Source organism: Phalangium opilio, unplaced genomic scaffold, assembly GCF_054372755.1.
Source record: "Phalangium opilio isolate 3A_F unplaced genomic scaffold, DU_Popi_V2 ptg000060l_1, whole genome shotgun sequence".
In the NCBI taxonomy this organism is placed as follows: domain Eukaryota; kingdom Metazoa; phylum Arthropoda; class Arachnida; order Opiliones; family Phalangiidae; genus Phalangium; species Phalangium opilio.
In genome coordinates, this window is record NW_028324177.1 from 234,938 (window position 1) to 262,267 (window position 27,330).

The window sequence follows — 27,330 nt, forward strand, 5'->3', positions numbered from 1 at the left end:
ATTGTAGGCCTATGAGTTTAGCATGTTTCAGTGTCATACAGTCCCGTTGGTCTAGGGGTATGATACTCGCTTTGGGTGCGAGTGGTCCTGGGTTCATTTCCCGGACGGACCCGAGTTTTTCAGAAGTAATTTAGTTACTATTTAAATGCAACTAGTTAAATTGTACCCTACGAGTTGAGCATGTTATAGTCTCATACTTGGTCCGTTGGTCTAGGGGTATGATACTCGCTTCGGGTGTGAGTGGTCCCGGGTTCAAATCCCGGACGGACCCTAGTCTTTGTAGAAGGAATTTAGTGACTATTTAATCGCAACTATTGACAGGGTAGTCCTATGAGTTGAGCATGTTTCAGTTACATACATGGTCCGTTGGTCTAGGGGTATGATACTCGCTTCGGGTGTGAATGGTCCCGGGTTCAAATCCCGGACGGACCCGAGTTTTTGCAGAAGTAATTTAGAGACTATTTAAATGCACCTATTGACAGGGTAGTCCTATGAGTCGAGCATGTTTCAGCTACATACATGATCCGTTGGTCGAGGGGTATGATACTCGCTTTGGGTGCGAGTGGTCCCGGTTTCAAATCCCGGACGGACCCGATTTTTGCAGAAGGAATTTAGTGACTATTTAATTGCAACTATTGACAGGGTAGTCCTATGAGTTGAGCATGATTCAGTTACATACATGGTCCGTTGGTCTAGGGGTATGATACTCGCTTTGGGTGCGAGCGGTCCCGGGTTCAAATCCCGGACGGACCCGAGTTTTGCAGAAGTAATTTAGCGACTATTTAAATACAACTAGTTAAATTATAGGCCTATGAGTTAAGCATGTTTCAGTGTCATACAGTCCCGTTGGTCTAGGGGTATGATACTCGCTTTGGGTGCGAGTGGTCCAGGGTTCATATCCCGGACGGACGCGAGTTTTGCAGAAGTAATTTAGTGACTATTTAAATGCAACTAGTTAAATTGTACCCTACGAGTTGAGCATGTTATAGTTTAATACTTGGTCCGTTGGTCTAGGGGTATGATACTCACTTCGGGTGTGAGTGGTCCCGGGTTCAAATCCCGGACAGCCCCGAGTTTTTGCAGAAGTAATTCAGAGACTATTTAATTGCAACTATTGACAAGGTAGTCCTATGAGTTGAGCATGATTCAGTTACATACATGGTCCGTTGTTCTAGGGGTATGATACTCGCTTCGGGTGTGAGTGGTGCCGGGTTCAAATCCCGGACGGACCCTAGTCTTTGTAGAAGGAATTTAGTGACTATTTAATCGCAACTATTGACAGGGTAGTCCTACGAGTTGAGCATGTTTCAGTTACATACATGGTCCGTTGGTCTAGGGGTATGATACTCGCTTTGAATGCGAGTGGTCCCGGGTTCAAATCCCGGACGGACCCGATTTTTGCAGAAGGAATTTAGTGACTACTTAAACACAAATAGTTAAATTGTACCCTGCGAGTTAAGCACGTTATGGTTTCATACTTGGTCCGTTGGTCTAGGGGTATGACCCTCGCTTCGGGTGTGAGTGGTCCCGGGGTCAAATCCCAGACGGACCCTAGTCTTTGTAGAAGGAATTTAGTGACTATTTAATCGCAACTATTGACAGGGTATTCCTACGAGTTGAGCATGTTTCAGTTTCATACATGGTCCGTTGGTCTAGGGGTATGATACTCGCTTTGGGAGCGAGTTTTCCCGGGATCAAATCCCGGACGGACCCGAGTTTTGCAGAAGTAATTTAGCGACTATTTAAATACAACTAGTTAAATTATAGGCCTATGAGTTAAGCATGTTTCAGTGTCATACAGTCCCGTTGGTCTAGGGGTATGATAGTCGCTTTGGGTACAAGTGGTCCCGGGTTCAAATCCCGGACGGACCCGAGTTTTGCAGAAGTAATTTAGTGACAATTTAAATGCAACTAGTTAAATTGTACCCTACGAGTTGAGCATGTTTCAGTTACATACATGGCCCGATGGTCTAGGGGTATGATACTCGCTTTGGGTGCGAGTGGTCCCGGGTTCAAATGCCGGACGGACCCTAGTCTTTGTAGAAGGAATTTAGTGACTATTTAATCGCAACTATTGACAGGGTAGTCCTACGAGTTGAGCATGTTTCAGTTTCATACATGGTCCGTTGGTCTAGGGGTATGATACTCGCTTTGGGTGCGAGTGGTCCCGGGATCAAATCCCGGACGGACCCGAGTTTTGCAGAAGTAATTTAGCGACTATTTAAATACAACTAGTTAATTTATAGGCCTATGAGTTAAGCATGCTTCAGTGTCATACAGTCCCGTTGGTCTAGGGGTATGATAGTCGCTTTGGGTGCGAGCGGTCCCGGGTTCAAATCCCGGACGGACCCGAGTTTTGCAGAAGTAATTTAGCGACTATTTAAATACAACTAGTTAAATTATAGGCCTATGAGTTAAGCATGTTTCAGTGTCATACAGTCCCGTTGGTCTAGGGGTATGATACTCGCTTTGGGTGCGAGTGGTCCAGGGTTCATATCCCGGACGGACGCGAGTTTTGCAGAAGTAATTTAGTGACTATTTAAATGCAACTAGTTAAATTGTACCCTACGAGTTGAGCATGTTATAGTTTAATACTTGGTCCGTTGGTCTAGGGGTATGATACTCACTTCGGGTGTGAGTGGTCCCGGGTTCAAATCCCGGACAGCCCCGAGTTTTTGCAGAAGTAATTCAGAGACTATTTAATTGCAACTATTGACAAGGTAGTCCTATGAGTTGAGCATGATTCAGTTACATACATGGTCCGTTGTTCTAGGGGTATGATACTCGCTTCGGGTGTGAGTGGTGCCGGGTTCAAATCCCGGACGGACCCTAGTCTTTGTAGAAGGAATTTAGTGACTATTTAATCGCAACTATTGACAGGGTAGTCCTACGAGTTGAGCATGTTTCAGTTACATACATGGTCCGTTGGTCTAGGGGTATGATACTCGCTTTGAATGCGAGTGGTCCCGGGTTCAAATCCCGGACGGACCCGATTTTTGCAGAAGGAATTTAGTGACTACTTAAACACAAATAGTTAAATTGTACCCTGCGAGTTGAGCACGTTATGGTTTCATACTTGGTCCGTTGGTCTAGGGGTATGACCCTCGCTTCGGGTGTGAGTGGTCCCGGGTTCAAATCCCAGACGGACCCTAGTCTTTGTAGAAGGAATTTAGTGACTATTTAATCGCAACTATTGACAGGGTATTCCTACGAGTTGAGCATGTTTCAGTTTCATACATGGTCCGTTGGTCTAGGGGTATGATACTCGCTTTGGGAGCGAGTTTTCCCGGGATCAAATCCCGGACGGACCCGAGTTTTGCAGAAGTAATTTAGCGACTATTTAAATACAACTAGTTAAATTATAGGCCTATGAGTTAAGCATGTTTCAGTGTCATACAGTCCCGTTGGTCTAGGGGTATGATAGTCGCTTTGGGTACAAGTGGTCCCGGGTTCAAATCCCGGACGGACCCGAGTTTTGCAGAAGTAATTTAGTGACAATTTAAATGCAACTAGTTAAATTGTACCCTACGAGTTGAGCATGTTTCAGTTACATACATGGCCCGATGGTCTAGGGGTATGATACTCGCTTTGGGTGCGAGTGGTCCCGGGTTCAAATGCCGGACGGACCCTAGTCTTTGTAGAAGGAATTTAGTGACTATTTAATCGCAACTATTGACAGGGTAGTCCTACGAGTTGAGCATGTTTCAGTTTCATACATGGTCCGTTGGTCTAGGGGTATGATACTCGCTTTGGGTGCGAGTGGTCCCGGGATCAAATCCCGGACGGACCCGAGTTTTGCAGAAGTAATTTAGCGACTATTTAAATACAACTAGTTAATTTATAGGCCTATGAGTTAAGCATGCTTCAGTGTCATACAGTCCCGTTGGTCTAGGGGTATGATAGTCGCTTTGGGTGCGAGCGGTCCCGGGTTCAAATCCCGGACGGACCCGAGTTTTGCAGAAGTAATTTAGCGACTATTTAAATACAACTAGTTAAATTATAGGCCTATGAGTTAAGCATGTTTCAGTGTCATACAGTCCCGTTGGTCTAGGGGTATGATACTCGCTTTGGGTGCGAGTGGTCCAGGGTTCATATCCCGGACGGACGCGAGTTTTGCAGAAGTAATTTAGTGACTATTTAAATGCAACTAGTTAAATTGTACCCTACGAGTTGAGCATGTTATAGTTTAATACTTGGTCCGTTGGTCTAGGGGTATGATACTCACTTCGGGTGTGAGTGGTCCCGGGTTCAAATCCCGGACAGCCCCGAGTTTTTGCAGAAGTAATTCAGAGACTATTTAATTGCAACTATTGACAAGGTAGTCCTATGAGTTGAGCATGATTCAGTTACATACATGGTCCGTTGTTCTAGGGGTATGATACTCGCTTCGGGTGTGAGTGGTGCCGGGTTCAAATCCCGGACGGACCCTAGTCTTTGTAGAAGGAATTTAGTGACTATTTAATCGCAACTATTGACAGGGTAGTCCTACGAGTTGAGCATGTTTCAGTTACATACATGGTCCGTTGGTCTAGGGGTATGATACTCGCTTTGAATGCGAGTGGTCCCGGGTTCAAATCCCGGACGGACCCGATTTTTGCAGAAGGAATTTAGTGACTACTTAAACACAAATAGTTAAATTGTACCCTGCGAGTTGAGCACGTTATGGTTTCATACTTGGTCCGTTGGTCTAGGGGTATGACCCTCGCTTCGGGTGTGAGTGGTCCCGGGTTCAAATCCCAGACGGACCCTAGTCTTTGTAGAAGGAATTTAGTGACTATTTAATCGCAACTATTGACAGGGTATTCCTACGAGTTGAGCATGTTTCAGTTTCATACATGGTCCGTTGGTCTAGGGGTATGATACTCGCTTTGGGAGCGAGTTTTCCCGGGATCAAATCCCGGACGGACCCGAGTTTTGCAGAAGTAATTTAGCGACTATTTAAATACAACTAGTTAAATTATAGGCCTATGATTTAAGCATGTTTCAGTGTCATACAGTCCCGTTGGTCTAGGGGTATGATAGTCGCTTTGGGTACAAGTGGTCCCGGGTTCAAATCCCGGACGGACCCGAGTTTTGCAGAAGTAATTTAGTGACAATTTAAATGCAACTAGTTAAATTGTACCCTACGAGTTGAGCATGTTTCAGTTACATACATGGCCCGATGGTCTAGGGGTATGATACTCGCTTTGGGTGCGAGTGGTCCCGGGTTCAAATGCCGGACGGACCCTAGTCTTTGTAGAAGGAATTTAGTGACTATTTAATCGCAACTATTGACAGGGTAGTCCTACGAGTTGAGCATGTTTCAGTTTCATACATGGTCCGTTGGTCTAGGGGTATGATACTCGCTTTGGGTGCGAGTGGTCCCGGGATCAAATCCCGGACGGACCCGAGTTTTGCAGAAGTAATTTAGCGACTATTTAAATACAACTAGTTAATTTATAGGCCTATGAGTTAAGCATGCTTCAGTGTCATACAGTCCCGTTGGTCTAGGGGTATGATAGTCGCTTTGGGTGCGAGTGGTCCCTGGTTCAAATCCCGGACGGACCCGAGTTTTGCAGAAGTAATGTAGTGACTATTTAAATGCAACTAGTTAAATTGTACCCTACGAGTTGAGCATGTGTCAGTTACATACATGGCCCGATGGTCTAGGGGTATGATACTCGCTTTGGGTGCGAGTGGCCCCGGGTTCAAATCCCGGACGGACCCGAGTTTTGCAGAAGTAATTTAGTGACTATTTAAAAGCAACTAGTTAAATTGTACCCTACGAGTTGAGCATGTTTCAGTTACATACATGGCCCGATGGTCTAGGGGTATGATACTCGCTTTGGGTGCGAGTGGTCCCGGGTTCAAATCCCGGACGGACCCGAGTTTTGCAGAAGTAATTTAGCGACTATTTAAATGCAACTAGTTAAATTATAGGCCTATGAGTTAAGCATGTTTCAGTGTCATACAGTCCCGTTTGTCTAGGGGTATGATACTCGCTTTGGGTGCGAGTAGTCCTGGGTTCATATCCCGGACGGACCCTAGTCTTTGTAGAAGGAATTTAGTGACTATTTAATCGCAACTATTGACAGGGTAGTCCTACGAGTTGAGCATGTTTCAGTTACATACATGGTCCGTTGGTCTAGGGGTATGATACTCGCTTTGGGTGCGAGTGGTCCCGGGTTCAAATCCCGGACGGACCCGATTTTTGCAGAAGGAATTTAGTGACTACTTAAACACAAATAGTTAAATTGTACCCTACGAGTTGAGCACGTTATGGTTTCATACTTGGTCCGTTGGTCTAGGGGTATGACCCTCGCTTCGGGTGTGAGTGGTCCCGGGTTTAAATCCCGGACGGACCCTAGTCTTTGTAGAAGGAATTTAGTGACTATTTAATCGCAACTATTGACAGGGTATTCCTACGAGTTCAGCATGTTTCAGTTTCATACATGGTCCGTTGGTCTAGGGGTATGATACTCGCTTTGGGAGCGAGTGGTCCCGGGATCAAATCCCGGACGGACCCGAGTTTTGCAGAAGTAATTTAGCGACTATTTAAATACAACTAGTTAAATTATAGGCCTATGAGTTAAGCATGTTTCAGTGTCATACAGTCCCGTTGGTCTAGGGGTATGATAGTCGCTTTGGGTACAAGTGGTCCCGGGTTCAAATCCCGGACGGACCCGAGTTTTGCAGAAGTAATTTAGTGACAATTTAAATGCAACTAGTTAAATTGTACCCTACGAGTTGAGCATGTTTCAGTTACATACATGGCCCGATGGTCTAGGGGTATGATACTCGCTTTGGGTGCGAGTGGTCCCGGGTTCAAATGCCGGACGGACCCTAGTCTTTGTAGAAGGAATTTAGTGACTATTTAATCGCAACTATTGACAGGGTAGTCCTACGAGTTGAGCATGTTTCAGTTTCATACATGGTCCGTTGGTCTAGGGGTATGATACTCGCTTTGGGTGCGAGTGGTCCCGGGATCAAATCCCGGACGGACCCGAGTTTTGCATAAGTAATTTAGTGACCATTTAAATGCAACTAGTTAAATTGTACCCTACGAGTTGAGCATGTTTCAGTTACATACATGGCCCGATGGTCTAGGGGTATGATACTCGCTTTGGTTGCGAGTGGTCCCGGGTTCAAATCCCGGACGGACCCGAGTTTTGCAGAAGAAATTTAGCGACTATTTAAATACAACTAGTTAAATTATAGGCCTATGAGTTAAGCATGTTTCAGTGTCATACAGTCCCGTTGGTCTAGGGGTATGATACTCGCTTTGGGTGCGAGTGGTCCCGGGTTCATATCCCGGACGGACCCGAGTTTTGCAGAAGTAATTTAGTGACTATTTACTCGCAACTATTGACAGGGTAGTCCTATGAGTCGAGCATGTTTCAGCTACATAGATGATCCGTTGGTCGAGGGGTATGAGACTCGCTTTAAGTGAGAGTGGTCCCGGGTTCAAATCCCGGACGGACCCGATTTTTGCAGAAGGAATTCAGTGACTATTTAATTGCAACTATTAACAGGGTAGTCCTATGAGTTGAGCATGATTCCGTTACATACATGGTCCGTTGGTCTAGGGGTATGATACTCGCTTCGGGTGTGAGTGGTCCCGGGTTCAAATCCCGGACGGACCCGAGTTTTGCAGAAGTAATTTAGTGACTATTTAAATGCAACTAGTTAAATTGTAACCTACGAGTTGAGCATGTTTCAGTTTCATACATGGTCCGTTGGTCTAGGGGTATGATACTCGCTTCGGGTGTGAGTGGTCCCGGGTTCAAATCCCGGACGGACCCTAGTCTTTGTAGAAGTAAATTAGTGACTATTTAATCGCAACTATTGACATGGTAGTCTTTGAGTCGAGCATGTTTCAGTTACATACATGGCCCGATGGTCTAGGGGTATGATACTCGCTTTGGGTGCTAGTTGTCCCGGGTTCAAATCCCGGACGGACCCGAGTTTTGCAGAAGTAATTTAGTGACTATTTAAGTGCAACTAGTTAAATTGTACCCTACGAGTTGAGCATGTTTCAGTTTTTTTTTTTTTTTTGTTGATGAGGAGGGTACGCGCCCTAGCACCGATGCCAAAGGCATATTGTGCATCCTCGTAATCAGGCCTTAAATAGGCCTGTAGCTGCAGCGTAGCGAAGAATTCGCTCCACCGTGAGAGAGGAGACCCTCGAGGGTTCCAGGGTGTGTGAATCAAAATATTCTAATCTAAGCGAGGCGAAGTAGTCGCACTCGCAAAGTACGTGGGCGGATGTTTCTTCCATCTCCTGACACGACCTACAGAGAGGGTCGTCGGCAAAACCCATCAGATGGAGGTGCCTATTAAGCCGGCAATGCCCGGTCAAAAGACCGGTGGCCAGCCTAATATCCCATCTGCCGAGCGAAATTAGGTCCCTAGCACGAGACCTGCAGGGACCATCGACAAACAACTTTGTCTGTCTCTGGCCCTCCATGCTGTGCCAGAGCTGATTTTGTATGACAGTCAACCTGTCATGCAGACACCGTTTGACGTGCCTGTAGGGGATGGGGACGGCCGGCTCCGGCCCCAAGAGCTTGGCCTCCGCACCCCTTTTCGCAAATCTATCGGCTTGCTCATTGCCATAATATCCGCTATGCCCTGGCACCCAGTACAGCAGAACCCTGTTGCAGGATGCCAGACGCGCTAGCAGGTCGAGGCAGCTACGCACCAGTTGAGAAGAAATCTGACACTGGTTCAGAGCGTTCAGGGCAGCCTGACTGTCAGAATAAATTCTCACAGTCCGTCCGGTATACCCTTTGTTAATACAGTAATCTGCGCAATAACAGATCGCGGCAATTTCAGCCTGGAACACACTAGCGAAGGTGCCCAGGCAAGCAGAAAAGCCGACCCTTGTGGTTTGACAGTAATAGCCGGCGCCAGCGCCGGAATCAGTCTTGGAGCCATCGGTGAACCAAATGGTTTCACCCCCAGTGCCAAGAGGCAGCAGGTTAGTCCACTCTGCCCGACTGGGGAAGTGGATACTGAATGGCTTAGTGAAATCAAAACTGGTAACGGTTTTGTCAGAGCACATCGTAAGCGACGGCTCAAGTGCGGCGTACTCCCGAAAGAGCTTCGTATGGCTGTAATCCCAAAGTCTTGGAACCCAACAGCCACTAATGTTGAGCCTGTAGGCTCCCATGACAGCCTCCTCCTCAATGAAGAGATGAAGAGGAAGCATGTCAAGGAGCACCTCCAGGGAAGCAGTTGGGGTCGATCTCATGGCCCCCGTAACACCAATGCAGGCAAGCCTTTGAAGCTTGCGCAGGGCAGCCTGCACCGTCTTAAGCCGGACCCTTGTCCACCAGACAAGTGCCCCGTAAGATAGTATGGGTCTGATGATCCCAGTATAGAGCCAGTGTACAGCCTTGGGGTTGAGGCCCCAAGTCTGGCCGACAGAGCTCCTGGTCCTCCAGAAGAGCATCTTGGCCTTCTTAATACACCGATCAAGATGCGGCTTCCATGTGAGTCTACAATCAAAAGTCACCCCCAGGTATTTCACCTCGGAGGACTTTGTCAGGACCTGGCCAAAGAAAGAGATATCATTGAACAGATCCTTAGTATTCTTCCTCGTAAAAGGAACAAGGACAGTTTTATCAGGATTAACGGTGAGGTTAACCGCCTGACATCATTGCTCCACGCTAGAGAGAGCAGATCTCATAAGCGCGGTAACAGTATCCGGGAACTTCCCCGTAAAGACTATCGCTACATCGTCCGCATACCCGAAGCAGCAACAGCCCCCAGCACCCCCGAGCCTCCCCAGGAGCTCGTCCACCACCAGGCACCACAACAGGGGGGAGAGCACTCCACCCTGAGGGCAGCCCCTGCTGGTAGTCACCCCTAGAGAGTCCCCAAGGAGGGACGCCGACACCTCGCGGTCGGTAAGCATGGACTTAATCCAGCGGCCAAGAGTGGCGCTGATGCCAAATCTCTCAACAGCTTCAGTAATAACCAAGCTAGAGACCTTGTCAAAGGCCCCCTCGATATCGAGGAAGACAGCCAGTGAAATTTCCTGAAACTCGAATGCCCTATCCAGGCAATTCGTAAGGCCGTGAAGGGCCGTCTCAGTGGATTTGCCTTTTTGGTAGGCAAATTGTGAAGAAGAGAGAGGAGTTACCGAAAGTACCTCGTCTCTGATGTACCTGTCCACCAACTTCTCCAGAATTTTGAGGAAGAAGGAGGTCAGGCATATGGGTCTAAATGCTTTCGCCTCGAGATAGGAAGCCTTCCCGGGCTTGGGAATAAAGATGACCCTAGAGCGTTTCCAGTCACGAGGTATGTGACCGAGAGCAATGCAAAGTCTATAGATCTTGCATAGCGGAGAGGCGATGTGGTCTAAGCCCTCCTGCAAAAGCAGAGGGAAGACCCCATCGGGTCCCGGAGACTTGTAGGGCTCAAAACAGTTGACAGCCCACCGAAGCTTGGGAATCGTGACAACCTGTCTGGCTACAAGCCAGTCTTCCCTCTTAGCCCTGTGCAGGACAGGGTAGAGAGAGTCAGGGTTTGTTGGATTAATAAAAGTAGAATCAGGAAAATGGACCTCCAGCATATGCTTGAGAGTCTCAGCCCCAGATTTAGTGTACACACCCTCCCGTAGCTTAATAGCATTAAGTCGATGTGTGCTGTCGTGCGCTAGAATCTTCATGACCCTAGCCGTGGCAGGGACATTGGAGATTTGCTCACAGAAGGTCCGCCAGGAGTCCTTCTTAGCAGCTCTAATGGCCCTGTTGTAGGCGTTAAGAGACTGCCTGTATCCAGCCCAGTCACCCGTGCGCTTGGCTTTGTTAAAGAGCCTGCGCGTGTATTTACGAAGCCGGCTGAGATCCGCGTTCCACCAAGGGACAAGCCTCGAGCGGTTGACGGTCTTAAGTGGGCAGTTCCGGTGGAACGACTCCATGATGGAGCACTGTAAATCACCAGCAGCCCGATCAAGATCCTTAGGTGAAGTAAGTTTAAGAGTGTGACCCCCTCCGTAGCGTAGGATTAGGTCTTCCCTATAGCCGGCCCAATTAGTCCGTTTTGGGTTGCGTATCTCCGTCCCCGCCGGGACAGAAGTAATCGCGACAGTAAAGCAGATGTGCCTATGATCCGACAGAGACGGTTCATTTGACACATGCCAGTTAGACACGGAAGACACGAGGTTTTCTGTGGCTAGCGTGAGGTCAATGACCTCCCTTCTATTAGAAGTAACAAAAGTAGGTTCATTGTTTTGATTAAGAATATAGAGTTTACAACCAACTAAATATTCTAGTAAATCATCACCCCTCTTGTTGCAGTCAGAGCTGCCCCACGTGATGTGATGAGCATTGGCATCGCAGCCAATGATTAGTTTGTCCCCTCTCTTTTCACATTGATTGACCAAATTGATCACCTCAATTGTCGGGAGAGAGTCCGCGTCGTGGGCAAAGTATGCGGAGGCAGCCGTGATAGTCAACTTGGCATGCCCAGTGGCCAGGACTAGATTCACGGCCGCCGTGTCCTGGGACGTGTACAGCGGTAGAGAGATACAACAAAGATCCCTCCGAACCAAAATACACGCCCTAGGTCTAGCAGCAGTTTGGTCATAGAATAGTGACCCCGCCGCGTCAAGACCGAGGATTTTGCCATGGCAAATCCACGGTTCTTGTATGAGGGCCAGATCAAGACCCTCTATAGCAAACCTCCTGCAGAGTACCGCAGAGGCCGCCTTACTATGGTGCAAGTTGATTTGAATTGCACGTAGCGTCCCCATGGTCCCTAAGAGAGGGGTTCAGAAGGGACCTAGCTACACCTCATCGGTCCCGAGAGGGCTAATGGCACCTCCCCCCCCCCCGACAGGCGAGCTCCCAGTCCCAAGATCCTCCCCCTCACCAGGACCACTAGAACGCTCATCGGCTGAACCCCGAAGGGTCCCATCCGATTCTTCCAGTAGGGTGGACTCATCCATGGAAGAACAGACTTCCGAATGAGCCACCCCCCCCTCCCCCTCTGTGCCTAGAGCGACACCAGAGAGCTCCTCCGCGAGATCCCCCATCTCGCTAGTCCCACCCCCCGCCGCAGACTCGGCTACAGTGGTTTTAGTGGTTTCCGTGTTCTGAAGGAGTTTGAAGGAACCCTTGTCCACTCCAGTATAGCCCACGAAACCAGCATTCTTAATGGCTTCCAATGAGGAGCCATCAATTAGCAGTACCCAGTACCGTACGGCCCTGTCCACGTACGTCCGGATACATTTCCAGCGTTCAGTGGCAAAACCTGCATTAAGGACCTTTAGGCGCCGAAACAGCACCGCCGGCTCCTTGGTGATCTGGTCCTTGGTGCGGAACATTACCTTAAACGGCTTAGGGAGTTCGCTAGCTCTCATTACTGAGAGCACCGCATCCCCCACCACCGAGTAGGCTAAGTTGTCCTTCAACCATTGCCCAGTGAACGAATCCTCACAGGAATATACTAGGGCCCCGGTCGTCAGGCTAAAGTTCGCAAGGCGCGGTAGAGGGCTCCCCGAAGGTATCCCATCCAGCGCCCTTAGAATCGCCTTCTGAATTGGGCCCACGTCTTCCTCCGTGATGACCGCCGTCGGATAGCCTTTTTTGACAATGGCCATCTTTTCTGAGCTGGCGGCGTCACTATAGGACTTAGCCTTTTTCGACGCCGCCTGCGAGGTACTTGGTGAGGGAGTCGAATCCTCCGCTCTGGGCCTCTTCATTGGGTTGTCACGAGCCATCGCACCCCCAGCGGCGGTGGAGACCGTTTCAGACCCCGATTTGACCTTTTGCCGAGCAATCCGTCGTTTGAGACGACGACGCAAGGTACTTTTCGAGGGCTTGCCAGACACACGCACCGATAAATCGTCACGAGTATCGCTGGATACAAGCCCTTGTGAAGTGGTATCAGTGTGGGTTCTGCCTTGAGCAGACCCCTGCACCGTAGGTTTGGTAGTGTTAGAGTTGTTTTGATTTAATTTATCCATGGGAATCCCACGAGTAAGGGGGCAAGTAAAAGGTCACCACCCGGTAGTCCCCCACCCGGGTGGAAGGCTAGATACAACGGGGTGTCGCCCGGTGCCCCGAGGGGATCGTTAGCGATACCGAAGTTTTACTTCCCCAGTACCATGCAGCCCTCGGCACGATGCCTCAACACCTTGGCTTGGGAAGGGCGCGTATCCGCTTAGCCCACACAACGTAGTGGTTAACCAGCTCTCACCACCGAGGAGGTGTGATACTCCGCATCGATGAGGACCCAAGCTAGCGTGTGTGAAGTTAAAAACGCGAGCGGGAAGCCAAAGCAAGGGGGGGAAAAAGATACACCCCATCTAGCTTGCGTCCCCAACTTCGAGAGCCATGTTTCAGTTACATACATGGCGCGATGGTCAAGGGGTATGATACTCGCTTTGGGTGGGAGTGGTCCCGGGTTCAAATCCCGGACGGACCAGAGTTTTGCAGAAGTAATTTAGCGACTATTTAAATACAACTAGTTAAATTATAGGCCTATGAGTTAAGGATGTTTCAGTGTCATACAGTCCCGTTGGTCTAGGGGTATGATACTCGCTTTGGGTGCGAGTAGTCCTGGGTTCATATCCCGGACGGACTCGAGTTTTGCAGAAGTAATTTAGTGACTATTTAATCGCAACTATTGACAGGGTAGTCCTATGAGTTGAGCATGTTTCAGTTACATACATGGTCCGTTGGTCTAGGGGTATGATACTCGCTTCGGGTGTGAGTGGTCCCGGGTTCAAATCCCGGACGGACCCGAGTTTTTGCAGAAGTAATTTAGAGACTATTTAATCGCAACTATTGACAGGGTAGTCCTATGAGTTGAGCATGTTTCAGTTACATACATGGTCCGTTGGTCTAGGGGTATGATATTCGCTTCGGGTGTGAGTGGTCCCGGGTTCAAATCCCGGACGGACCCGAGTTTTTGCAGAAGTAATTTAGCGACTATTTAAATACAACTAGTTAAATTATAGGCCTATGAGTTAAGCATGTTTCAGTGTCATACAGTCCCGTTGGTCGAGGGGTATGATACTCGCTTTGGGTGCGAGTGGTCCCGGTTTCAAATCCTGGACGGACCCGATTTTTGCAGAAGGAATTTAGTGACTATTTAATTGCAATTATTGACAGGGTAGTCCTATGAGTTGAGCATGATTCAGTTACATACATGGTCCGTTGGTCTAGGGGTATGATTCTCGCTTCGGGTGTGAGTGGTCCCGGGTTCAAATCCCGGACGGACCCTAGTCTTTGTAGAAGGAATTTAGTGACTAATTAATCGCAAGTACTGACAGGGTAGTCCTACGAGTTGAGCATGTTTCAGTTTCATACATGGTCCGTTGGTCTAGGGGTATGATACTCGCTTTGGGTGCGAGTGGCCCCGGGTTCAAATCCCGGACGGACCCGAGTTTTGCAGAAGTAATTTAGTGACTATTTAAAAGCAACTAGTTAAATTGTACCCTACGAGTTGAGCATGTTTCAGTTACATACATGGCCCGATGGTCTAGGGGTATGATACTCGCTTTGGGTGCGAGTGGTCCCGGGTTCAAATCCCGGACGGACGCGAGTTTTGCAGAAGTAATTTAGCGACTATTTAAATGCAACTAGTTAAATTATAGGCCTATGAGTTAAGCATGTTTCAGTGTCATACAGTCCCGTTTGTCTAGGGGTATGATACTCGCTTTGGGTGCGAGTAGTCCTGGGTTCATATCCCGGACGGACCCTAGTCTTTGTAGAAGGAATTTAGTGACTATTTAATCGCAACTATTGACAGGGTAGTCCTACGAGTTGAGCATGTTTCCGTTACATACATGGTCCGTTGGTCTAGGGGTATGATAATCGCTTTGGGTGCGAGTGGTCCCGGGTTCAAATCCCGGACGGACCCGATTTTTGCAGAAGGAATTAAGTGACTACTTAAACACAAATAGTTAAATTGTACCCTACGAGTTGAGCACGTTATGGTTTCATACTTGGTCCGTTGGTCTAGGGGTATGACCCTCGCTTCGGGTGTGAGTGGTCCCGGGTTCAAATCCCGGACGGACCCTAGTCTTTGTAGAAGGAATTTAGTGACTATTTAATCGCAACTATTGACAGGGTATTCCTACGAGTTGAGCATGTTTCAGTTTCATACATGGTCCGTTGGTCTAGGGGTATGATACTCGCTTTGGGAGCGAGTGGTCCCGGGTTCAAATCCCGGACGGACCCGAGATTTGCAGAAGAAATTTAGCGACTATTTAAATACAACTAGTTAAATTATAGGCCTATGAGTTAAGCATGTTTCAGTGTCATACAGTCCCGTTGGTCTAGGGGTATGATACTCGCTTTGGGTGCGAGTGGTCCCGGGTTCATATCCCGGACGGACCCGAGTTTTGCAGAAGTAATTTAGTGACTATTTACTCGCAACTATTGACAGGGTAGTCCTATGAGTCGAGCATGTTTCAGCTACATAGATGATCCGTTGGTCGAGGGGTATGAGACTCGCTTTAAGTGAGAGTGGTCCCGGGTTCAAATCCCGGACGGACCCGATTTTTGCAGAAGGAATTCAGTGACTATTTAATTGCAACTATTAACAGGGTAGTCCTATGAGTTGAGCATGATTCCGTTACATACATGGTCCGTTGGTCTAGGGGTATGATACTCGCTTCGGGTGTGAGTGGTCCCGGGTTCAAATCCCGGACGGACCCGAGTTTTGCAGAAGTAATTTAGTGACTATTTAAATGCAACTAGTTAAATTGTAACCTACGAGTTGAGCATGTTTCAGTTTCATACATGTTCCGTTGGTCTAGGGGTATGATACTCGCTTCGGGTGTGAGTGGTCCCGGGTTCAAATCCCGGACGGACCCTAGTCTTTGTAGAAGTAAATTAGTGACTATTTAATCGCAACTATTGACATGGTAGTCTTTGAGTCGAGCATGTTTCAGTTACATACATGGCCCGATGGTCTAGGGGTATGATACTCGCTTTGGGTGCTAGTTGTCCCGGGTTCAAATCCCGGACGGACCCGAGTTTTGCAGAAGTAATTTAGTGACTATTTAAGTGCAACTATTTAAATTGTACCCTACGAGTTGAGCATGTTTCAGTTACATACATGGCGCGATGGTCAAGGGGTATGATACTCGCTTTGGGTGGGAGTGGTCCCGGGTTCAAATCCCGGACGGACCAGAGTTTTGCAGAAGTAATTTAGCGACTATTTAAATACAACTAGTTAAATTATAGGCCTATGAGTTAAGCATGTTTCAGTGTCATACAGTCCCGTTGGTCTAGGGGTATGATACTCGCTTTGGGTGCGAGTAGTCCTGGGTTCATATCCCGGACGGACTCGAGTTTTGCAGAAGTAATTTAGTGACTATTTAATCGCAACTATTGACAGGGTAGTCCTATGAGTTGAGCATGTTTCAGTTACATACATGGTCCGTTGGTCTAGGGGTATGATACTCGCTTCGGGTGTGAGTGGTCCCGGGTTCAAATCCTGGACGGACCCGATTTTTGCAGAAGGAATTTAGTGACTATTTAATTGCAATTATTGACAGGGTAGTCCTATGAGTTGAGCATGATTCAGTTACATACATGGTTCGTTGGTCTAGGGGTATGATACTCGCTTTGGGTGCGAGTGGTCCCGGGTCCAAATCCCGGACGGACCCGATTTTTGCAGAAGAAATTTAGTGACTATTTAAATGCAACTACTGAAATGGTAGTCTTTGAGTCGAGCATGTTTCAGTTACATACATGGCCCGATGGTCTAGGGGTATGATACTCGCTTTGGGTGCGAGTGGTCCTGGGTTCAAATCCCGGACGGACCCGAGTTTTACAGAAGTAATTTAGTGACTATTTAAATGCAACTACTGAAATGGTAGTCTTTGAGTCGAGCATGTTTCAGTTACATACATGGCCCGATGGTCAAGGGGTATGATACTCGCTTTGGGTGGGAGTGGTCCCGGGTTCAAATCCCGGACAGCCCCGAGTTTTGGCAGAAGTAATTTAGAGACTATTTAAATGCAACTATTGACAGGGTAGTCCTATGAGTCGAGCATGATTCAGTTTCATACATGGTCCGTGGTCTAGGGGTATGATAATCGCTTTAAGTGCGAGTGGTCCCGGGTTCAAATCCCGGACGGACCCGATTTTTGCAGAAGGAATTTAGTGACTATTTAAATACAACTAGTTAAATTATAGGCCTATGAGTTAAGCATGTTTCAGTGTCATACAGTCCCTTTGGTCTAAGGGTATGATACTCGCTTTGGGTGCGAGTGGTCCCGGGTTCAAATCCCGGACGAACCCGAGTTTTACAGAAGTAATTTAGTGACTATTTAAATGCAACTAGTTAAATTGTACCCTACGAGTTGAGCATGTTATAGTTTCATACTTGGTCCGTTGGTCTAGGGGTATGATACTCGCTTCGGGTGTAAGTGGTCCCGGGTTCAAATCCCGGACAGCCCCGAGTTTTTGCAGAAGTAAATTAGAGACTATTTAAATGCAACTATTGACAGGGTAGTCCTATGAGTTGAGCATGTTTCAGTTACATACATGGTGCGTTGTTCTAGGGGTATGATACTCGCTTCGGGTGTGAGTGGTCCCGGGTTCAAATCCCGGACAGCCCCGAGTTTTTGCAGAAGTAATTTAGAGACTATTTAAATGCAACTATTGACAGGGTAGTCCTATGAGTTGAGCATGATTCAGTTACATACATGGTCCGTTGGTCTAGGGGTATGATAATCGCTTTAAGTGCGAGTGGTCCCGGGTTCAAATCCCGGACGGACCCGATTTTTGCAGAAGGAATTTAGTGACTATTTAATTGCAACTATTGACAGGGTAGTCCTATGAGTTGAGCATGATTCAGTTACATACATGGTCCGTTGGTCTAGGGGTATGATACTCGCTTTGGGAGCGAGTGGTCCCGGGATCAAATCCCGGACGGACCCGAGTTTTGCAGAAGTAATTTAGCGACTATTTAAATACAACTAGTTAAATTATAGGCCTATGAGTTAAGCATGTTTCAGTGTCATACAGTCCCGTTGGTCTAGGGGTATGATAGTCGCTTTGGGTACAAGTGGTCCCGGGTTCAAATCCCGGACGGACCCGAGTTTTGCAGAAGTAATTTAGTGACAATTTAAATGCAACTAGTTAAATTGTACCCTACGAGTTGAGCATGTTTCAGTTACATACATGGCCCGATGGTCTAGGGGTATGATACTCGCTTTGGGAGCCAGTGGTCCCGGGTTCAAATGCCGGACGGACCCTAGTCTTTGTAGAAGGAATTTAGTGACTATTTAATCGCAACTATTGACAGGGTAGTCCTACGAGTTGAGCATGTTTCAGTTACATACATGGCCCGATGGTCTAGGGGTATGATACTCGCTTTGGGTGCGAGTGGTCCTGGGTTCAAATCCCGGACGGACCCGAGTTTTACAGAAGTAATTTAGTGACTATTTAAATGCAACTACTGAAATGGTAGTCTTTGAGTCGAGCATGTTTCAGTTACATACATGGCCCGATGGTCAAGGGGTATGATACTCGCTTTGGGTGGGAGTGGTCCCGGGTTCAAATCCCGGACAGCTCCGAGTTTTGGCAGAAGTAATTTAGAGACTATTTAAATGCAACTATTGACAGGGTAGTCCTATGAGTCGAGCATGATTCAGTTTCATACATGGTCCGTTGGTCTAGGGGTATGATAATCGCTTTAAGTGCGAGTGGTCCCGGGTTCAAATCCCGGACGGACCCGATTTTTGCAGAAGGAATTTAGTGACTATTTAAATACAACTAGTTAAATTATAGGCTTATGAGTTAAGCATGTTTCAGTGTCATACAGTCCCTTTGGTCTAAGGGTATGATACTCGCTTTGGGTGCGAGTGGTCCCGGGTTCAAATCCCGGACGAACCCGAGTTTTACAGAAGTAATTTAGTGACTATTTAAATGCAACTAGTTAAATTGTACCCTACGAGTTGAGCATGTTATAGTTTCATACTTGGTCCGTTGGTCTAGGGGTATGATACTCGCTTCGGGTGTAAGTGGTCCCGGGTTCAAATCCCGGACAGCCCCGAGTTTTTGCAGAAGTAAATTAGAGACTATTTAAATGCAACTATTGACAGGGTAGTCCTATGAGTTGAGCATGTTTCAGTTACATACATGGTGCGTTGGTCTAGGGGTATGATACTCGCTTCGGGTGTGAGTGGTCCCGGGTTCAAATCCCGGACAGCCCCGAGTTTTTGCAGAAGTAATTTAGAGACTATTTAAATGCAACTATTGACAGGGTAGTCCTATGAGTTGAGCATGATTCAGTTACATACATGTTCTGTTGGTCTAGGGGTATGATAATCGCTTTAAGTGCGAGTGGTCCCGGGTTCAAATCCCGGACGGACCCGATTTTTGCAGAAGGAATTTAGTGACTATTTAATTGCAACTATTGACAGGGTAGTCCTATGAGTTGAGCATGATTCAGTTACATACATGGTCCGTTGGTCTAGGGGTATGATACTCGCTTTGGGAGCGAGTGGTCCCGGGATCAAATCCCGGACGGACCCGAGTTTTGCAGAAGTAATTTAGCGACTATTTAAATACAACTAGTTAAATTATAGGCCTATGAGTTAAGCATGTTTCAGTGTCATACAGTCCCGTTGGTCTAGGGGTATGATAGTCGCTTTGGGTACAAGTGGTCCCGGGTTCAAATCCCGGACGGACCCGAGTTTTGCAGAAGTAATTTAGTGACAATTTAAATGCAACTAGTTAAATTGTACCCTACGAGTTGAGCATGTTTCAGTTACATACATGGCCCGATGGTCTAGGGGTATGATACTCGCTTTGGGTGCCAGTGGTCCCGGGTTCAAATGCCGGACGGACCCTAGTCTTTGTAGAAGGAATTTAGTGACTATTTAATCGCAACTATTGACAGGGTAGTCCTACGAGTTGAGCATGTTTCAGTTTCATACATGGTCCGTTGGTCTAGGGGTATGATACTCGCTTTGGGTGCGAGTGGTCCCGGGATCAAATCCCGGACGGACCCGAGTTTTGCAGAAGTAATTTAGCGACTATTTAAATACAACTAGTTAAATTATAGGCCTATGAGTTAAGCATGCTTCAGTGTCATACAGTCCCGTTGGTCTAGGGGTATGATAGTCGCTTTGGGTGCGAGTGGTCCCTGGTTCAAATCTCGGACGGACCCGAGTTTTGCAGAAGTAATGTAGTGACTATTTAAATGCAACTAGTTAAATTGTACCCTACGAGTTGAGCATGTTTCAGTTACATACATGGCCCGATGGTCTAGGGGTATGATACTCGCTTTGGGTGCGAGTGGCCCCGGGTTCAAATCCCGGACGGACCCGAGTTTTGCAGAAGTAATTTAGTGACTATTTAAAAGCAACTAGTTAAATTGTACCCTACGAGTTGAGCATGTTTCAGTTACATACATGGCCCGATGGTCTAGGGGTATGATACTCGCTTTGGGTGCGAGTGGTCCCGGGTTCAAATCCCGGACGGACCCGAGTTTTGCAGAAGTAATTTAGCGACTATTTAAATGCAACTAGTTAAATTATAGGCCTATGAGTTAAGCATGTTTCAGTGTCATACAGTCCCGTTTGTCTAGGGGTATGATACTCGCTTTGGGTGCGAGTAGTCCTGGGTTCATATCCCGGACGGACCCTAGTCTTTGTAGAAGGAATTTAGTGACTATTTAATCGCAACTATTGACAGGGTAGTCCTACGAGTTGAGCATGTTTCAGTTACATACATGGTCCGTTGGTCTAGGGGTATGATACTCGCTTTGGGTGCGAGTGGTCCCGGGTTCAAATCCCGGACGGACCCGATTTTTGCAGAAGGAATTTAGTGACTACTTAAACACAAATAGTTAAATTGTACCCTACGAGTTGAGCACGTTATGGTTTCATACTTGGTCCGTTGGTCTAGGGGTATGACCCTCGCTTCGGGTGTGAGTGGTCCCGGGTTCAAATCCCGGACGGACCCTAGTCTTTGTAGAAGGAATTTAGTGACTATTTAATCGCAACTATTGACAGGGTATTCCTACGAGTTGAGCATGTTTCAGTTTCATACATGGTCCGTTGGTCTAGGGGTATGATACTCGCTTTGGGAGCGAGTGGTCCCGGGATCAAATCCCGGACGGACCCGAGTTTTGCAGAAGTAATTTAGCGACTATTTAAATGCAACTAGTTAAATTGTACCCTACGAGTTGAGCATGTTTCAGTTACATACATGGCCCGATGGTCTAGGGGTATGATACTCGCTTTGGGTGCGAGTGGTCCCGGGTTCAAATGCCGGACGGACCCTAGTCTTTGTAGAAGGAATTTTGTGACTATTTAATCGCAACTATTGACTGGGTAGTCCTACGAGTTGAGCATGTTTCAGTTTCATACATGGTCCGTTGGTCTAGGGGTATGATACTCGCTTTGGGAGCGAGTGGTCCCGGGATCAAATCCCGGACGGACCCGAGTTTTGCAGAAGTAATTTAGCGACTATTTAAATACAACTAGTTAAATTATAGGCCTATGAGTTAGGCATGTTTCAGTGTCATACAGTCCCGTTGGTCTAGGGGTATGATAGTCGCTTTGGGTGCGAGTGGTCCCTGGTTCAAATCCCGGACGGACCCGAGTTTTGCAGAAGTAATTTAGCGACTATTTAAATACAACTAGTTAAATTATAGGCCTATGAGTTAAGCATGTTTCAGTGTCATACAGTCCCGTTGGTCTAGGGGTATGATAGTCGCTTTGGGTGCGAGTGGTCCCTGGTTCAAATCCCGGACGGACCCGAGTTTTGCAGAAGTAATTTAGTGACAATTTAAATGCAACTAGTTAAATTGTACCCTACGGAGTTGAGCATGTTTCAGTTACATACATGGCCCGATGGTCTAGGGGTATGATACTCGCTTTGGGTGCCAGTGGTCCCGGGTTCAAATGCCGGACGGACCCTAGTCTTTGTAGAAGGAATTTAGTGACTATTTAATCGCAACTATTGACAGGGTAGTCCTACGAGTTGAGCATGTTTCAGTTACATACATGGCCCGATGGTCTAGGGGTATGATACTCGCTTTGGGTGCGAGTGGTCCTGGGTTCAAATCCCGGACGGACCCGAGTTTTACAGAAGTAATTTAGTGACTATTTAAATGCAACTACTGAAATGGTAGTCTTTGAGTCGAGCATGATTCAGTTTCATACATGGTCCGTTGGTCTAGGGGTATGATAATCGCTTTAAGTGCGAGTGGTCCCGGGTTCAAATCCCGGACGGACCCGATTTTTGCAGAAGGAATTTAGTGACTATTTAAATACAACTAGTTAAATTATAGGCCTATGAGTTAAGCATGTTTCAGTGTCATACAGTCCCTTTGGTCTAAGGGTATGATACTCGCTTTGGGTGCGAGTGGTCCCGGGTTCAAATCCCGGACAGCCCCGAGTTTTACAGAAGTAATTTAGTGACTATTTAAATGCAACTAGTTAAATTGTACCCTACGAGTTGAGCATGTTATAGTTTCATACTTGGTCCGTTGGTCTAGGGGTATGATACTCGCTTCGGGTGTAAGTGGTCCCGGGTTCAAATCCCGGACAGCCCCGAGTTTTTGCAGAAGTAAATTAGAGACTATTTAAATGCAACTATTGACAGGGTAGTCCTATGAGTTGAGCATGTTTCAGTTACATACATGGTGCGTTGGTCTAGGGGTATGATACTCGCTTCGGGTGTGAGTGGTCCCGGGTTCAAATCCCGGACAGCCCCGAGTTTTTGCAGAAGTAATTTAGAGACTATTTAAATGCAACTATTGACAGGGTAGTCCTATGAGTTGAGCATGATTCAGTTACATACATGGTCCGTTGGTCTAGGGGTATGATAATCGCTTTAAGTGCGAGTGGTCCCGGGTTCAAATCCCGGACGGAACCGATTTTTGCAGAAGGAATTTAGTGACTATTTAATTGCAACTATTGACAGGGTAGTCCTATGAGTTGAGCATGATTCAGTTACATACATGGTCCGTTGGTCTAGGGGTATGATACTCGCTTTGGGAGCGAGTGGTCCCGGGATCAAATCCCGGACGGACCCGAGTTTTGCAGAAGTAATTTAGCGACTATTTAAATACAACTAGTTAAATTATAGGCCTATGAGTTAAGCATGTTTCAGTGTCATACAGTCCCGTTGGTCTAGGGGTATGATAGTCGCTTTGGGTACAAGTGGTCCAGGGTTCAAATCCCGGACGGACCCGAGTTTTGCAGAAGTAATTTAGTGACAATTTAAATGCAACTAGTTAAATTGTACCCTACGAGTTGAGCATGTTTCAGTTACATACATGGCCCGATGGTCTAGGGGTATGATACTCGCTTTGGGTGCCAGTGGTCCCGGGTTCAAATGCCGGACGGACCCTAGTCTTTGTAGAAGGAATTTAGTGACTATTTAATCGCAACTATTGACAGGGTAGTCCTACGAGTTGAGCATGTTTCAGTTACATACATGGCCCGATGGTCTAGGGGTATGATACTCGCTTTGGGTGCGAGTGGTCCTGGGTTCAAATCCCGGACGGACCCGAGTTTTACAGAAGTAATTTAGTGACTATTTAAATGCAACTACTGAAATGGTAGTCTTTGAGTCGAGCATGTTTCAGTTACATACATGGCCCGATGGTCAAGGGGTATGATACTCGCTTTGGGTGGGAGTGGTCCCGGGTTCAAATCCCGGACAGCTCCGAGTTTTGGCAGAAGTAATTTAGAGACTATTTAAATGCAACTATTGACAGGGTAGTCCTATGAGTCGAGCATGATTCAGTTTCATACATGGTCCGTTGGTCTAGGGGTATGATAATCGCTTTAAGTGCGAGTGGTCCCGGGTTCAAATCCCGGACGGACCCGATTTTTGCAGAAGGAATTTAGTGACTATTTAAATACAACTAGTTAAGTTATAGGCCTATGAGTTAAGCATGTTTCAGTGTCATACAGTCCCTTTGGTCTAAGGGTATGATACTCGCTTTGGGTGCGAGTGGTCCCGGGTTCAAATCCCGGACGAACCCGAGTTTTACAGAAGTAATTTAGTGACTATTTAAATGCAACTAGTTAAATTGTACCCTACGAGTTGAGCATGTTATAGTTTCATACTTGGTCCGTTGGTCTAGGGGTATGATACTCGCTTCGGGTGTAAGTGGTCCCGGGTTCAAATGCCGGACGGACCCTAGTCTTTGTAGAAGGAATTTAGTGACTATTTAATCGCAACTATTGACAGGGTAGTCCTACGAGTTGAGCATGTTTCAGTTACATACATGGCCCGATGGTCTAGGGGTATGATACTCGCTTTGGGTGCGAGTGGTCCTGGGTTCAAATCCCGGACGGACCCGAGTTTTGCAGAAGTAATTTAGTGACTATTTAAATGCAACTACTGAAATGGTAGTCTTTGAGTCGAGCATGTTTCAGTTACATACATGGCCCGATGGTCAAGGGGTATGATACTCGCTTTGGGTGGGAGTGGTCCCGGGTTGAAATCCCGGACAGCTCCGAGTTTTGGCAGAAGTAATTTAGAGACTATTTAAATGCAACTATTGACAGGGTAGTCCTATGAGTCGAGCATGATTCAGTTTCATACATGGTCCGTTGGTCTAGGGGTATGATAATCGCTTTAAGTGCGAGTGGTCCCGGGTTCAAATCCCGGACGGACCCGATTTTTGCAGAAGGAATTTAGTGACTATTTAAATACAACTAGTTAAATTATAGGCCTATGAGTTAAGCATGTTTCAGTGTCATACAGTCCCTTTGGTCTAAGGGTATGATACTCGCTTTGGGTGCGAGTGGTCCCGGGTTCAAATCCCGGACGAACCCGAGTTTTACAGAAGTAATTTAGTGACTATTTAAATGCAACTAGTTAAATTGTACCCTACGAGTTGAGCATGTTATAGTTTCATACTTGGTCCGTTGGTCTAGGGGTATGATACTCGCTTCGGGTGTAAGTGGTCCCGGGTTCAAATCCCGGACAGCCCCGAGTTTTTGCAGAAGTAAATTAGAGACTATTTAAATGCAACTATTGACAGGGTAGTCCTATGAGTTGAGCATGTTTCAGTTACATACATGGTGCGTTGGTCTAGGGGTATGATACTCGCTTCGGGTGTGAGTGGTCCCGGGTTCAAATCCCGGACAGCCCCGAGTTTTTGCAGAAGTAATTTAGAGACTATTTAAATGCAACTATTGACAGGGTAGTCCTATGAGTTGAGCATGATTCAGTTACATACATGGTCCGTTGGTCTAGGGGTATGATACTCGCTTTGGGAGCGAGTGGTCCCGGGATCAAATCCCGGACGGACCCGAGTTTTGCAGAAGTAATTTAGCGACTATTTAAATACAACTAGTTAAATTATAGGCCTATGAGTTAAGCATGTTTCAGTGTCATACAGTCCCGTTGGTCTAGGGGTATGATAGTCGCTTTGGGTACAAGTGGTCCCGGGTTCAAATCCCGGACGGACCCGAGTTTTGCAGAAGTAATTTAGTGACAATTTAAATGCAACTAGTTAAATTGTACCCTACGAGTTGAGCATGTTTCAGTTACATACATGGCCCGATGGTCTAGGGGTATGATACTCGCTTTGGGTGCCAGTGGTCCCGGGTTCAAATGCCGGACGGACCCTAGTCTTTGTAGAAGGAATTTAGTGACTATTTAATCGCAACTATTGACAGGGTAGTCCTACGAGTTGAGCATGTTTCAGTTACATACATGGCCCGATGGTCTAGGGGTATGATACTCGCTTTGGGTGCGAGTGGTCCTGGGTTCAAATCCCGGACGGACCCGAGTTTTACAGAAGTAATTTAGTGACTATTTAAATGCAACTACTGAAATGGTAGTCTTTGAGTCGAGCATGTTTCAGTTACATACATGGCCCGATGGTCAAGGGGTATGATACTCGCTTTGGGTGGGAGTGGTCCCGGGTTCAAATCCCGGACAGCTCCGAGTTTTGGCAGAAGTAATTTAGAGACTATTTAAATGCAACTATTGACAGGGTAGTCCTATGAGTCGAGCATGATTCAGTTTCATACATGGTCCGTTGGTCTAGGGGTATGATAATCGCTTTAAGTGCGAGTGGTCCCGGGTTCAAATCCCGGACGGACCCGATTTTTGCAGAAGGAATTTAGTGACTATTTAAATACAACTAGTTAAATTATAGGCTTATGAGTTAAGCATGTTTCAGTGTCATACAGTCCCTTTGGTCTAAGGGTATGATACTCGCTTTGGGTGCGAGTGGTCCCGGGTTCAAATCCCGGACGAACCCGAGTTTTACAGAAGTAATTTAGTGACTATTTAAATGCAACTAGTTAAATTGTACCCTACGAGTTGAGCATGTTATAGTTTCATACTTGGTCCGTTGGTCTAGGGGTATGATACTCGCTTCGGGTGTAAGTGGTCCCGGGTTCAAATCCCGGACAGCCCCGAGTTTTTGCAGAAGTAAATTAGAGACTATTTAAATGCAACTATTGACAGGGTAGTCCTATGAGTTGAGCATGTTTCAGTTACATACATGGTGCGTTGGTCTAGGGGTATGATACTCGCTTCGGGTGTGAGTGGTCCCGGGTTCAAATCCCGGACAGCCCCGAGTTTTTGCAGAAGTAATTTAGAGACTATTTAAATGCAACTATTGACAGGGTAGTCCTATGAGTTGAGCATGATTCAGTTACATACATGGTCCGTTGGTCTAGGGGTATGATAATCGCTTTAAGTGCGAGTGGTCCCGGGTTCAAATCCCGGACGGACCCGATTTTTGCAGAAGGAATTTAGTGACTATTTAATTGCAACTATTGACAGGGTAGTCCTATGAGTTGAGCATGATTCAGTTACATACATGGTCCGTTGGTCTAGGGGTATGATACTCGCTTTGAGAGCGAGTGGTCCCGGGATCAAATCCCGGACGGACCCGAGTTTTGCAGAAGTAATTTAGCGACTATTTAAATACAACTAGTTAAATTATAGGCCTATGAGTTAAGCATGTTTCAGTGTCATACAGTCCCGTTGGTCTAGGGGTATGATAGTCGCTTTGGGTACAAGTGGTCCCGGGTTCAAATCCCGGACGGACCCGAGTTTTGCAGAAGTAATTTAGTGACAATTTAAATGCAACTAGTTAAATTGTACCCTACGAGTTGAGCATGTTTCAGTTACATACATGGCCCGATGGTCTAGGGGTATGATACTCGCTTTGGGTGCCAGTGGTCCCGGGTTCAAATGCCGGACGGACCCTAGTCTTTGTAGAAGGAATTTAGTGACTATTTAATCGCAACTATTGACAGGGTAGTCCTACGAGTTGAGCATGTTTCAGTTACATACATGGCCCGATGGTCTAGGGGTATGATACTCGCTTTGGGTGCGAGTGGTCCTGGGTTCAAATCCCGGACGGACCCGAGTTTTACAG

The 27,330-nt window shown here is 46.9% G+C and overlaps 1 protein-coding gene and 37 non-coding genes across 38 annotated transcripts; all 38 read left to right on the forward strand.

The window, feature by feature from the left end:
- The first annotated feature begins 199 nt into the window (after positions 1–199).
- TRNAP-CGG (transfer RNA proline (anticodon CGG)) lies at positions 200–271 on the forward strand. Its single transcript has one exon. It is a non-coding gene; the product is annotated as a tRNA-Pro (tRNA).
- Positions 272–360: 89 nt separating this feature from the next.
- TRNAP-CGG (transfer RNA proline (anticodon CGG)) lies at positions 361–432 on the forward strand. The gene has a single exon. It is a non-coding gene; the product is annotated as a tRNA-Pro (tRNA).
- Positions 433–681: 249 nt separating this feature from the next.
- TRNAP-UGG (transfer RNA proline (anticodon UGG)) lies at positions 682–753 on the forward strand. Its single transcript has one exon. It is a non-coding gene; the product is annotated as a tRNA-Pro (tRNA).
- A 568-nt stretch (positions 754–1,321) lies between these two features.
- On the forward strand, positions 1,322–1,393 carry TRNAS-UGA (transfer RNA serine (anticodon UGA)). The gene has a single exon. It is a non-coding gene; the product is annotated as a tRNA-Ser (tRNA).
- A 727-nt stretch (positions 1,394–2,120) lies between these two features.
- TRNAP-UGG (transfer RNA proline (anticodon UGG)) lies at positions 2,121–2,192 on the forward strand. The gene has a single exon. It is a non-coding gene; the product is annotated as a tRNA-Pro (tRNA).
- Positions 2,193–2,919: 727 nt separating this feature from the next.
- Positions 2,920–2,991, forward strand: TRNAS-UGA (transfer RNA serine (anticodon UGA)). Its single transcript has one exon. It is a non-coding gene; the product is annotated as a tRNA-Ser (tRNA).
- Positions 2,992–3,078: 87 nt separating this feature from the next.
- TRNAP-CGG (transfer RNA proline (anticodon CGG)) lies at positions 3,079–3,150 on the forward strand. Its single transcript has one exon. It is a non-coding gene; the product is annotated as a tRNA-Pro (tRNA).
- Positions 3,151–3,718: 568 nt separating this feature from the next.
- Positions 3,719–3,790, forward strand: TRNAP-UGG (transfer RNA proline (anticodon UGG)). Its single transcript has one exon. It is a non-coding gene; the product is annotated as a tRNA-Pro (tRNA).
- A 727-nt stretch (positions 3,791–4,517) lies between these two features.
- TRNAS-UGA (transfer RNA serine (anticodon UGA)) lies at positions 4,518–4,589 on the forward strand. The gene has a single exon. It is a non-coding gene; the product is annotated as a tRNA-Ser (tRNA).
- Positions 4,590–4,676: 87 nt separating this feature from the next.
- TRNAP-CGG (transfer RNA proline (anticodon CGG)) lies at positions 4,677–4,748 on the forward strand. Its single transcript has one exon. It is a non-coding gene; the product is annotated as a tRNA-Pro (tRNA).
- Positions 4,749–5,316: 568 nt separating this feature from the next.
- On the forward strand, positions 5,317–5,388 carry TRNAP-UGG (transfer RNA proline (anticodon UGG)). The gene has a single exon. It is a non-coding gene; the product is annotated as a tRNA-Pro (tRNA).
- Positions 5,389–6,113: 725 nt separating this feature from the next.
- TRNAP-UGG (transfer RNA proline (anticodon UGG)) lies at positions 6,114–6,185 on the forward strand. The gene has a single exon. It is a non-coding gene; the product is annotated as a tRNA-Pro (tRNA).
- Positions 6,186–6,272: 87 nt separating this feature from the next.
- On the forward strand, positions 6,273–6,344 carry TRNAP-CGG (transfer RNA proline (anticodon CGG)). The gene has a single exon. It is a non-coding gene; the product is annotated as a tRNA-Pro (tRNA).
- Positions 6,345–6,433: 89 nt separating this feature from the next.
- Positions 6,434–6,505, forward strand: TRNAP-UGG (transfer RNA proline (anticodon UGG)). The gene has a single exon. It is a non-coding gene; the product is annotated as a tRNA-Pro (tRNA).
- A 407-nt stretch (positions 6,506–6,912) lies between these two features.
- On the forward strand, positions 6,913–6,984 carry TRNAP-UGG (transfer RNA proline (anticodon UGG)). The gene has a single exon. It is a non-coding gene; the product is annotated as a tRNA-Pro (tRNA).
- Positions 6,985–7,550: 566 nt separating this feature from the next.
- Positions 7,551–7,622, forward strand: TRNAP-CGG (transfer RNA proline (anticodon CGG)). Its single transcript has one exon. It is a non-coding gene; the product is annotated as a tRNA-Pro (tRNA).
- An 87-nt stretch (positions 7,623–7,709) lies between these two features.
- Positions 7,710–7,781, forward strand: TRNAP-CGG (transfer RNA proline (anticodon CGG)). Its single transcript has one exon. It is a non-coding gene; the product is annotated as a tRNA-Pro (tRNA).
- Positions 7,782–8,431: 650 nt separating this feature from the next.
- On the forward strand, positions 8,432–9,611 carry LOC149665732 (uncharacterized). The gene is made up of 2 exons (XM_089841699.1): positions 8,432–8,759; positions 8,830–9,611. Exons 1-2 carry the CDS (start codon positions 8,644–8,646, stop codon positions 9,335–9,337), a joined length of 624 nt encoding a protein of 207 aa, XP_089697825.1. The 5' UTR covers positions 8,432–8,643; the 3' UTR covers positions 9,338–9,611.
- Positions 9,612–13,663: 4,052 nt separating this feature from the next.
- TRNAP-CGG (transfer RNA proline (anticodon CGG)) lies at positions 13,664–13,735 on the forward strand. Its single transcript has one exon. It is a non-coding gene; the product is annotated as a tRNA-Pro (tRNA).
- Positions 13,736–13,824: 89 nt separating this feature from the next.
- On the forward strand, positions 13,825–13,896 carry TRNAP-CGG (transfer RNA proline (anticodon CGG)). The gene has a single exon. It is a non-coding gene; the product is annotated as a tRNA-Pro (tRNA).
- Positions 13,897–14,144: 248 nt separating this feature from the next.
- On the forward strand, positions 14,145–14,216 carry TRNAP-CGG (transfer RNA proline (anticodon CGG)). The gene has a single exon. It is a non-coding gene; the product is annotated as a tRNA-Pro (tRNA).
- Positions 14,217–14,305: 89 nt separating this feature from the next.
- On the forward strand, positions 14,306–14,377 carry TRNAP-UGG (transfer RNA proline (anticodon UGG)). Its single transcript has one exon. It is a non-coding gene; the product is annotated as a tRNA-Pro (tRNA).
- A 407-nt stretch (positions 14,378–14,784) lies between these two features.
- Positions 14,785–14,856, forward strand: TRNAP-UGG (transfer RNA proline (anticodon UGG)). The gene has a single exon. It is a non-coding gene; the product is annotated as a tRNA-Pro (tRNA).
- An 87-nt stretch (positions 14,857–14,943) lies between these two features.
- On the forward strand, positions 14,944–15,015 carry TRNAP-CGG (transfer RNA proline (anticodon CGG)). Its single transcript has one exon. It is a non-coding gene; the product is annotated as a tRNA-Pro (tRNA).
- Positions 15,016–15,104: 89 nt separating this feature from the next.
- TRNAP-UGG (transfer RNA proline (anticodon UGG)) lies at positions 15,105–15,176 on the forward strand. The gene has a single exon. It is a non-coding gene; the product is annotated as a tRNA-Pro (tRNA).
- Positions 15,177–15,583: 407 nt separating this feature from the next.
- TRNAP-CGG (transfer RNA proline (anticodon CGG)) lies at positions 15,584–15,655 on the forward strand. Its single transcript has one exon. It is a non-coding gene; the product is annotated as a tRNA-Pro (tRNA).
- Positions 15,656–15,742: 87 nt separating this feature from the next.
- Positions 15,743–15,814, forward strand: TRNAP-CGG (transfer RNA proline (anticodon CGG)). Its single transcript has one exon. It is a non-coding gene; the product is annotated as a tRNA-Pro (tRNA).
- A 566-nt stretch (positions 15,815–16,380) lies between these two features.
- On the forward strand, positions 16,381–16,452 carry TRNAP-CGG (transfer RNA proline (anticodon CGG)). The gene has a single exon. It is a non-coding gene; the product is annotated as a tRNA-Pro (tRNA).
- A 1,366-nt stretch (positions 16,453–17,818) lies between these two features.
- On the forward strand, positions 17,819–17,890 carry TRNAP-UGG (transfer RNA proline (anticodon UGG)). Its single transcript has one exon. It is a non-coding gene; the product is annotated as a tRNA-Pro (tRNA).
- Positions 17,891–19,417: 1,527 nt separating this feature from the next.
- TRNAP-UGG (transfer RNA proline (anticodon UGG)) lies at positions 19,418–19,489 on the forward strand. Its single transcript has one exon. It is a non-coding gene; the product is annotated as a tRNA-Pro (tRNA).
- Positions 19,490–19,896: 407 nt separating this feature from the next.
- Positions 19,897–19,968, forward strand: TRNAP-UGG (transfer RNA proline (anticodon UGG)). The gene has a single exon. It is a non-coding gene; the product is annotated as a tRNA-Pro (tRNA).
- A 725-nt stretch (positions 19,969–20,693) lies between these two features.
- TRNAP-UGG (transfer RNA proline (anticodon UGG)) lies at positions 20,694–20,765 on the forward strand. Its single transcript has one exon. It is a non-coding gene; the product is annotated as a tRNA-Pro (tRNA).
- An 87-nt stretch (positions 20,766–20,852) lies between these two features.
- On the forward strand, positions 20,853–20,924 carry TRNAP-CGG (transfer RNA proline (anticodon CGG)). Its single transcript has one exon. It is a non-coding gene; the product is annotated as a tRNA-Pro (tRNA).
- An 89-nt stretch (positions 20,925–21,013) lies between these two features.
- TRNAP-UGG (transfer RNA proline (anticodon UGG)) lies at positions 21,014–21,085 on the forward strand. Its single transcript has one exon. It is a non-coding gene; the product is annotated as a tRNA-Pro (tRNA).
- Positions 21,086–21,333: 248 nt separating this feature from the next.
- On the forward strand, positions 21,334–21,405 carry TRNAP-UGG (transfer RNA proline (anticodon UGG)). The gene has a single exon. It is a non-coding gene; the product is annotated as a tRNA-Pro (tRNA).
- Positions 21,406–22,931: 1,526 nt separating this feature from the next.
- Positions 22,932–23,003, forward strand: TRNAP-UGG (transfer RNA proline (anticodon UGG)). The gene has a single exon. It is a non-coding gene; the product is annotated as a tRNA-Pro (tRNA).
- A 2,166-nt stretch (positions 23,004–25,169) lies between these two features.
- TRNAP-UGG (transfer RNA proline (anticodon UGG)) lies at positions 25,170–25,241 on the forward strand. The gene has a single exon. It is a non-coding gene; the product is annotated as a tRNA-Pro (tRNA).
- Positions 25,242–26,768: 1,527 nt separating this feature from the next.
- Positions 26,769–26,840, forward strand: TRNAS-UGA (transfer RNA serine (anticodon UGA)). The gene has a single exon. It is a non-coding gene; the product is annotated as a tRNA-Ser (tRNA).
- Positions 26,841–27,330: the final 490 nt, after the last annotated feature.

What these genes read in the sequence shown, in the direction of transcription:
- LOC149665732 (XM_089841699.1), top strand. Translation starts at nt 8,644, where the DNA reads ATGCCAGACGCGCTAGCAGGTCGAGGCAGCTACGCACCAGTTGAGAAG. An exon ending in AAATTCTCACAGTCCGTCCG is followed by an intron (nt 8,760 to 8,829) that starts GTATACCCTTTG and finishes GGAACACACTAG; the next exon opens with CGAAGGTGCCCAGGCAAGCA.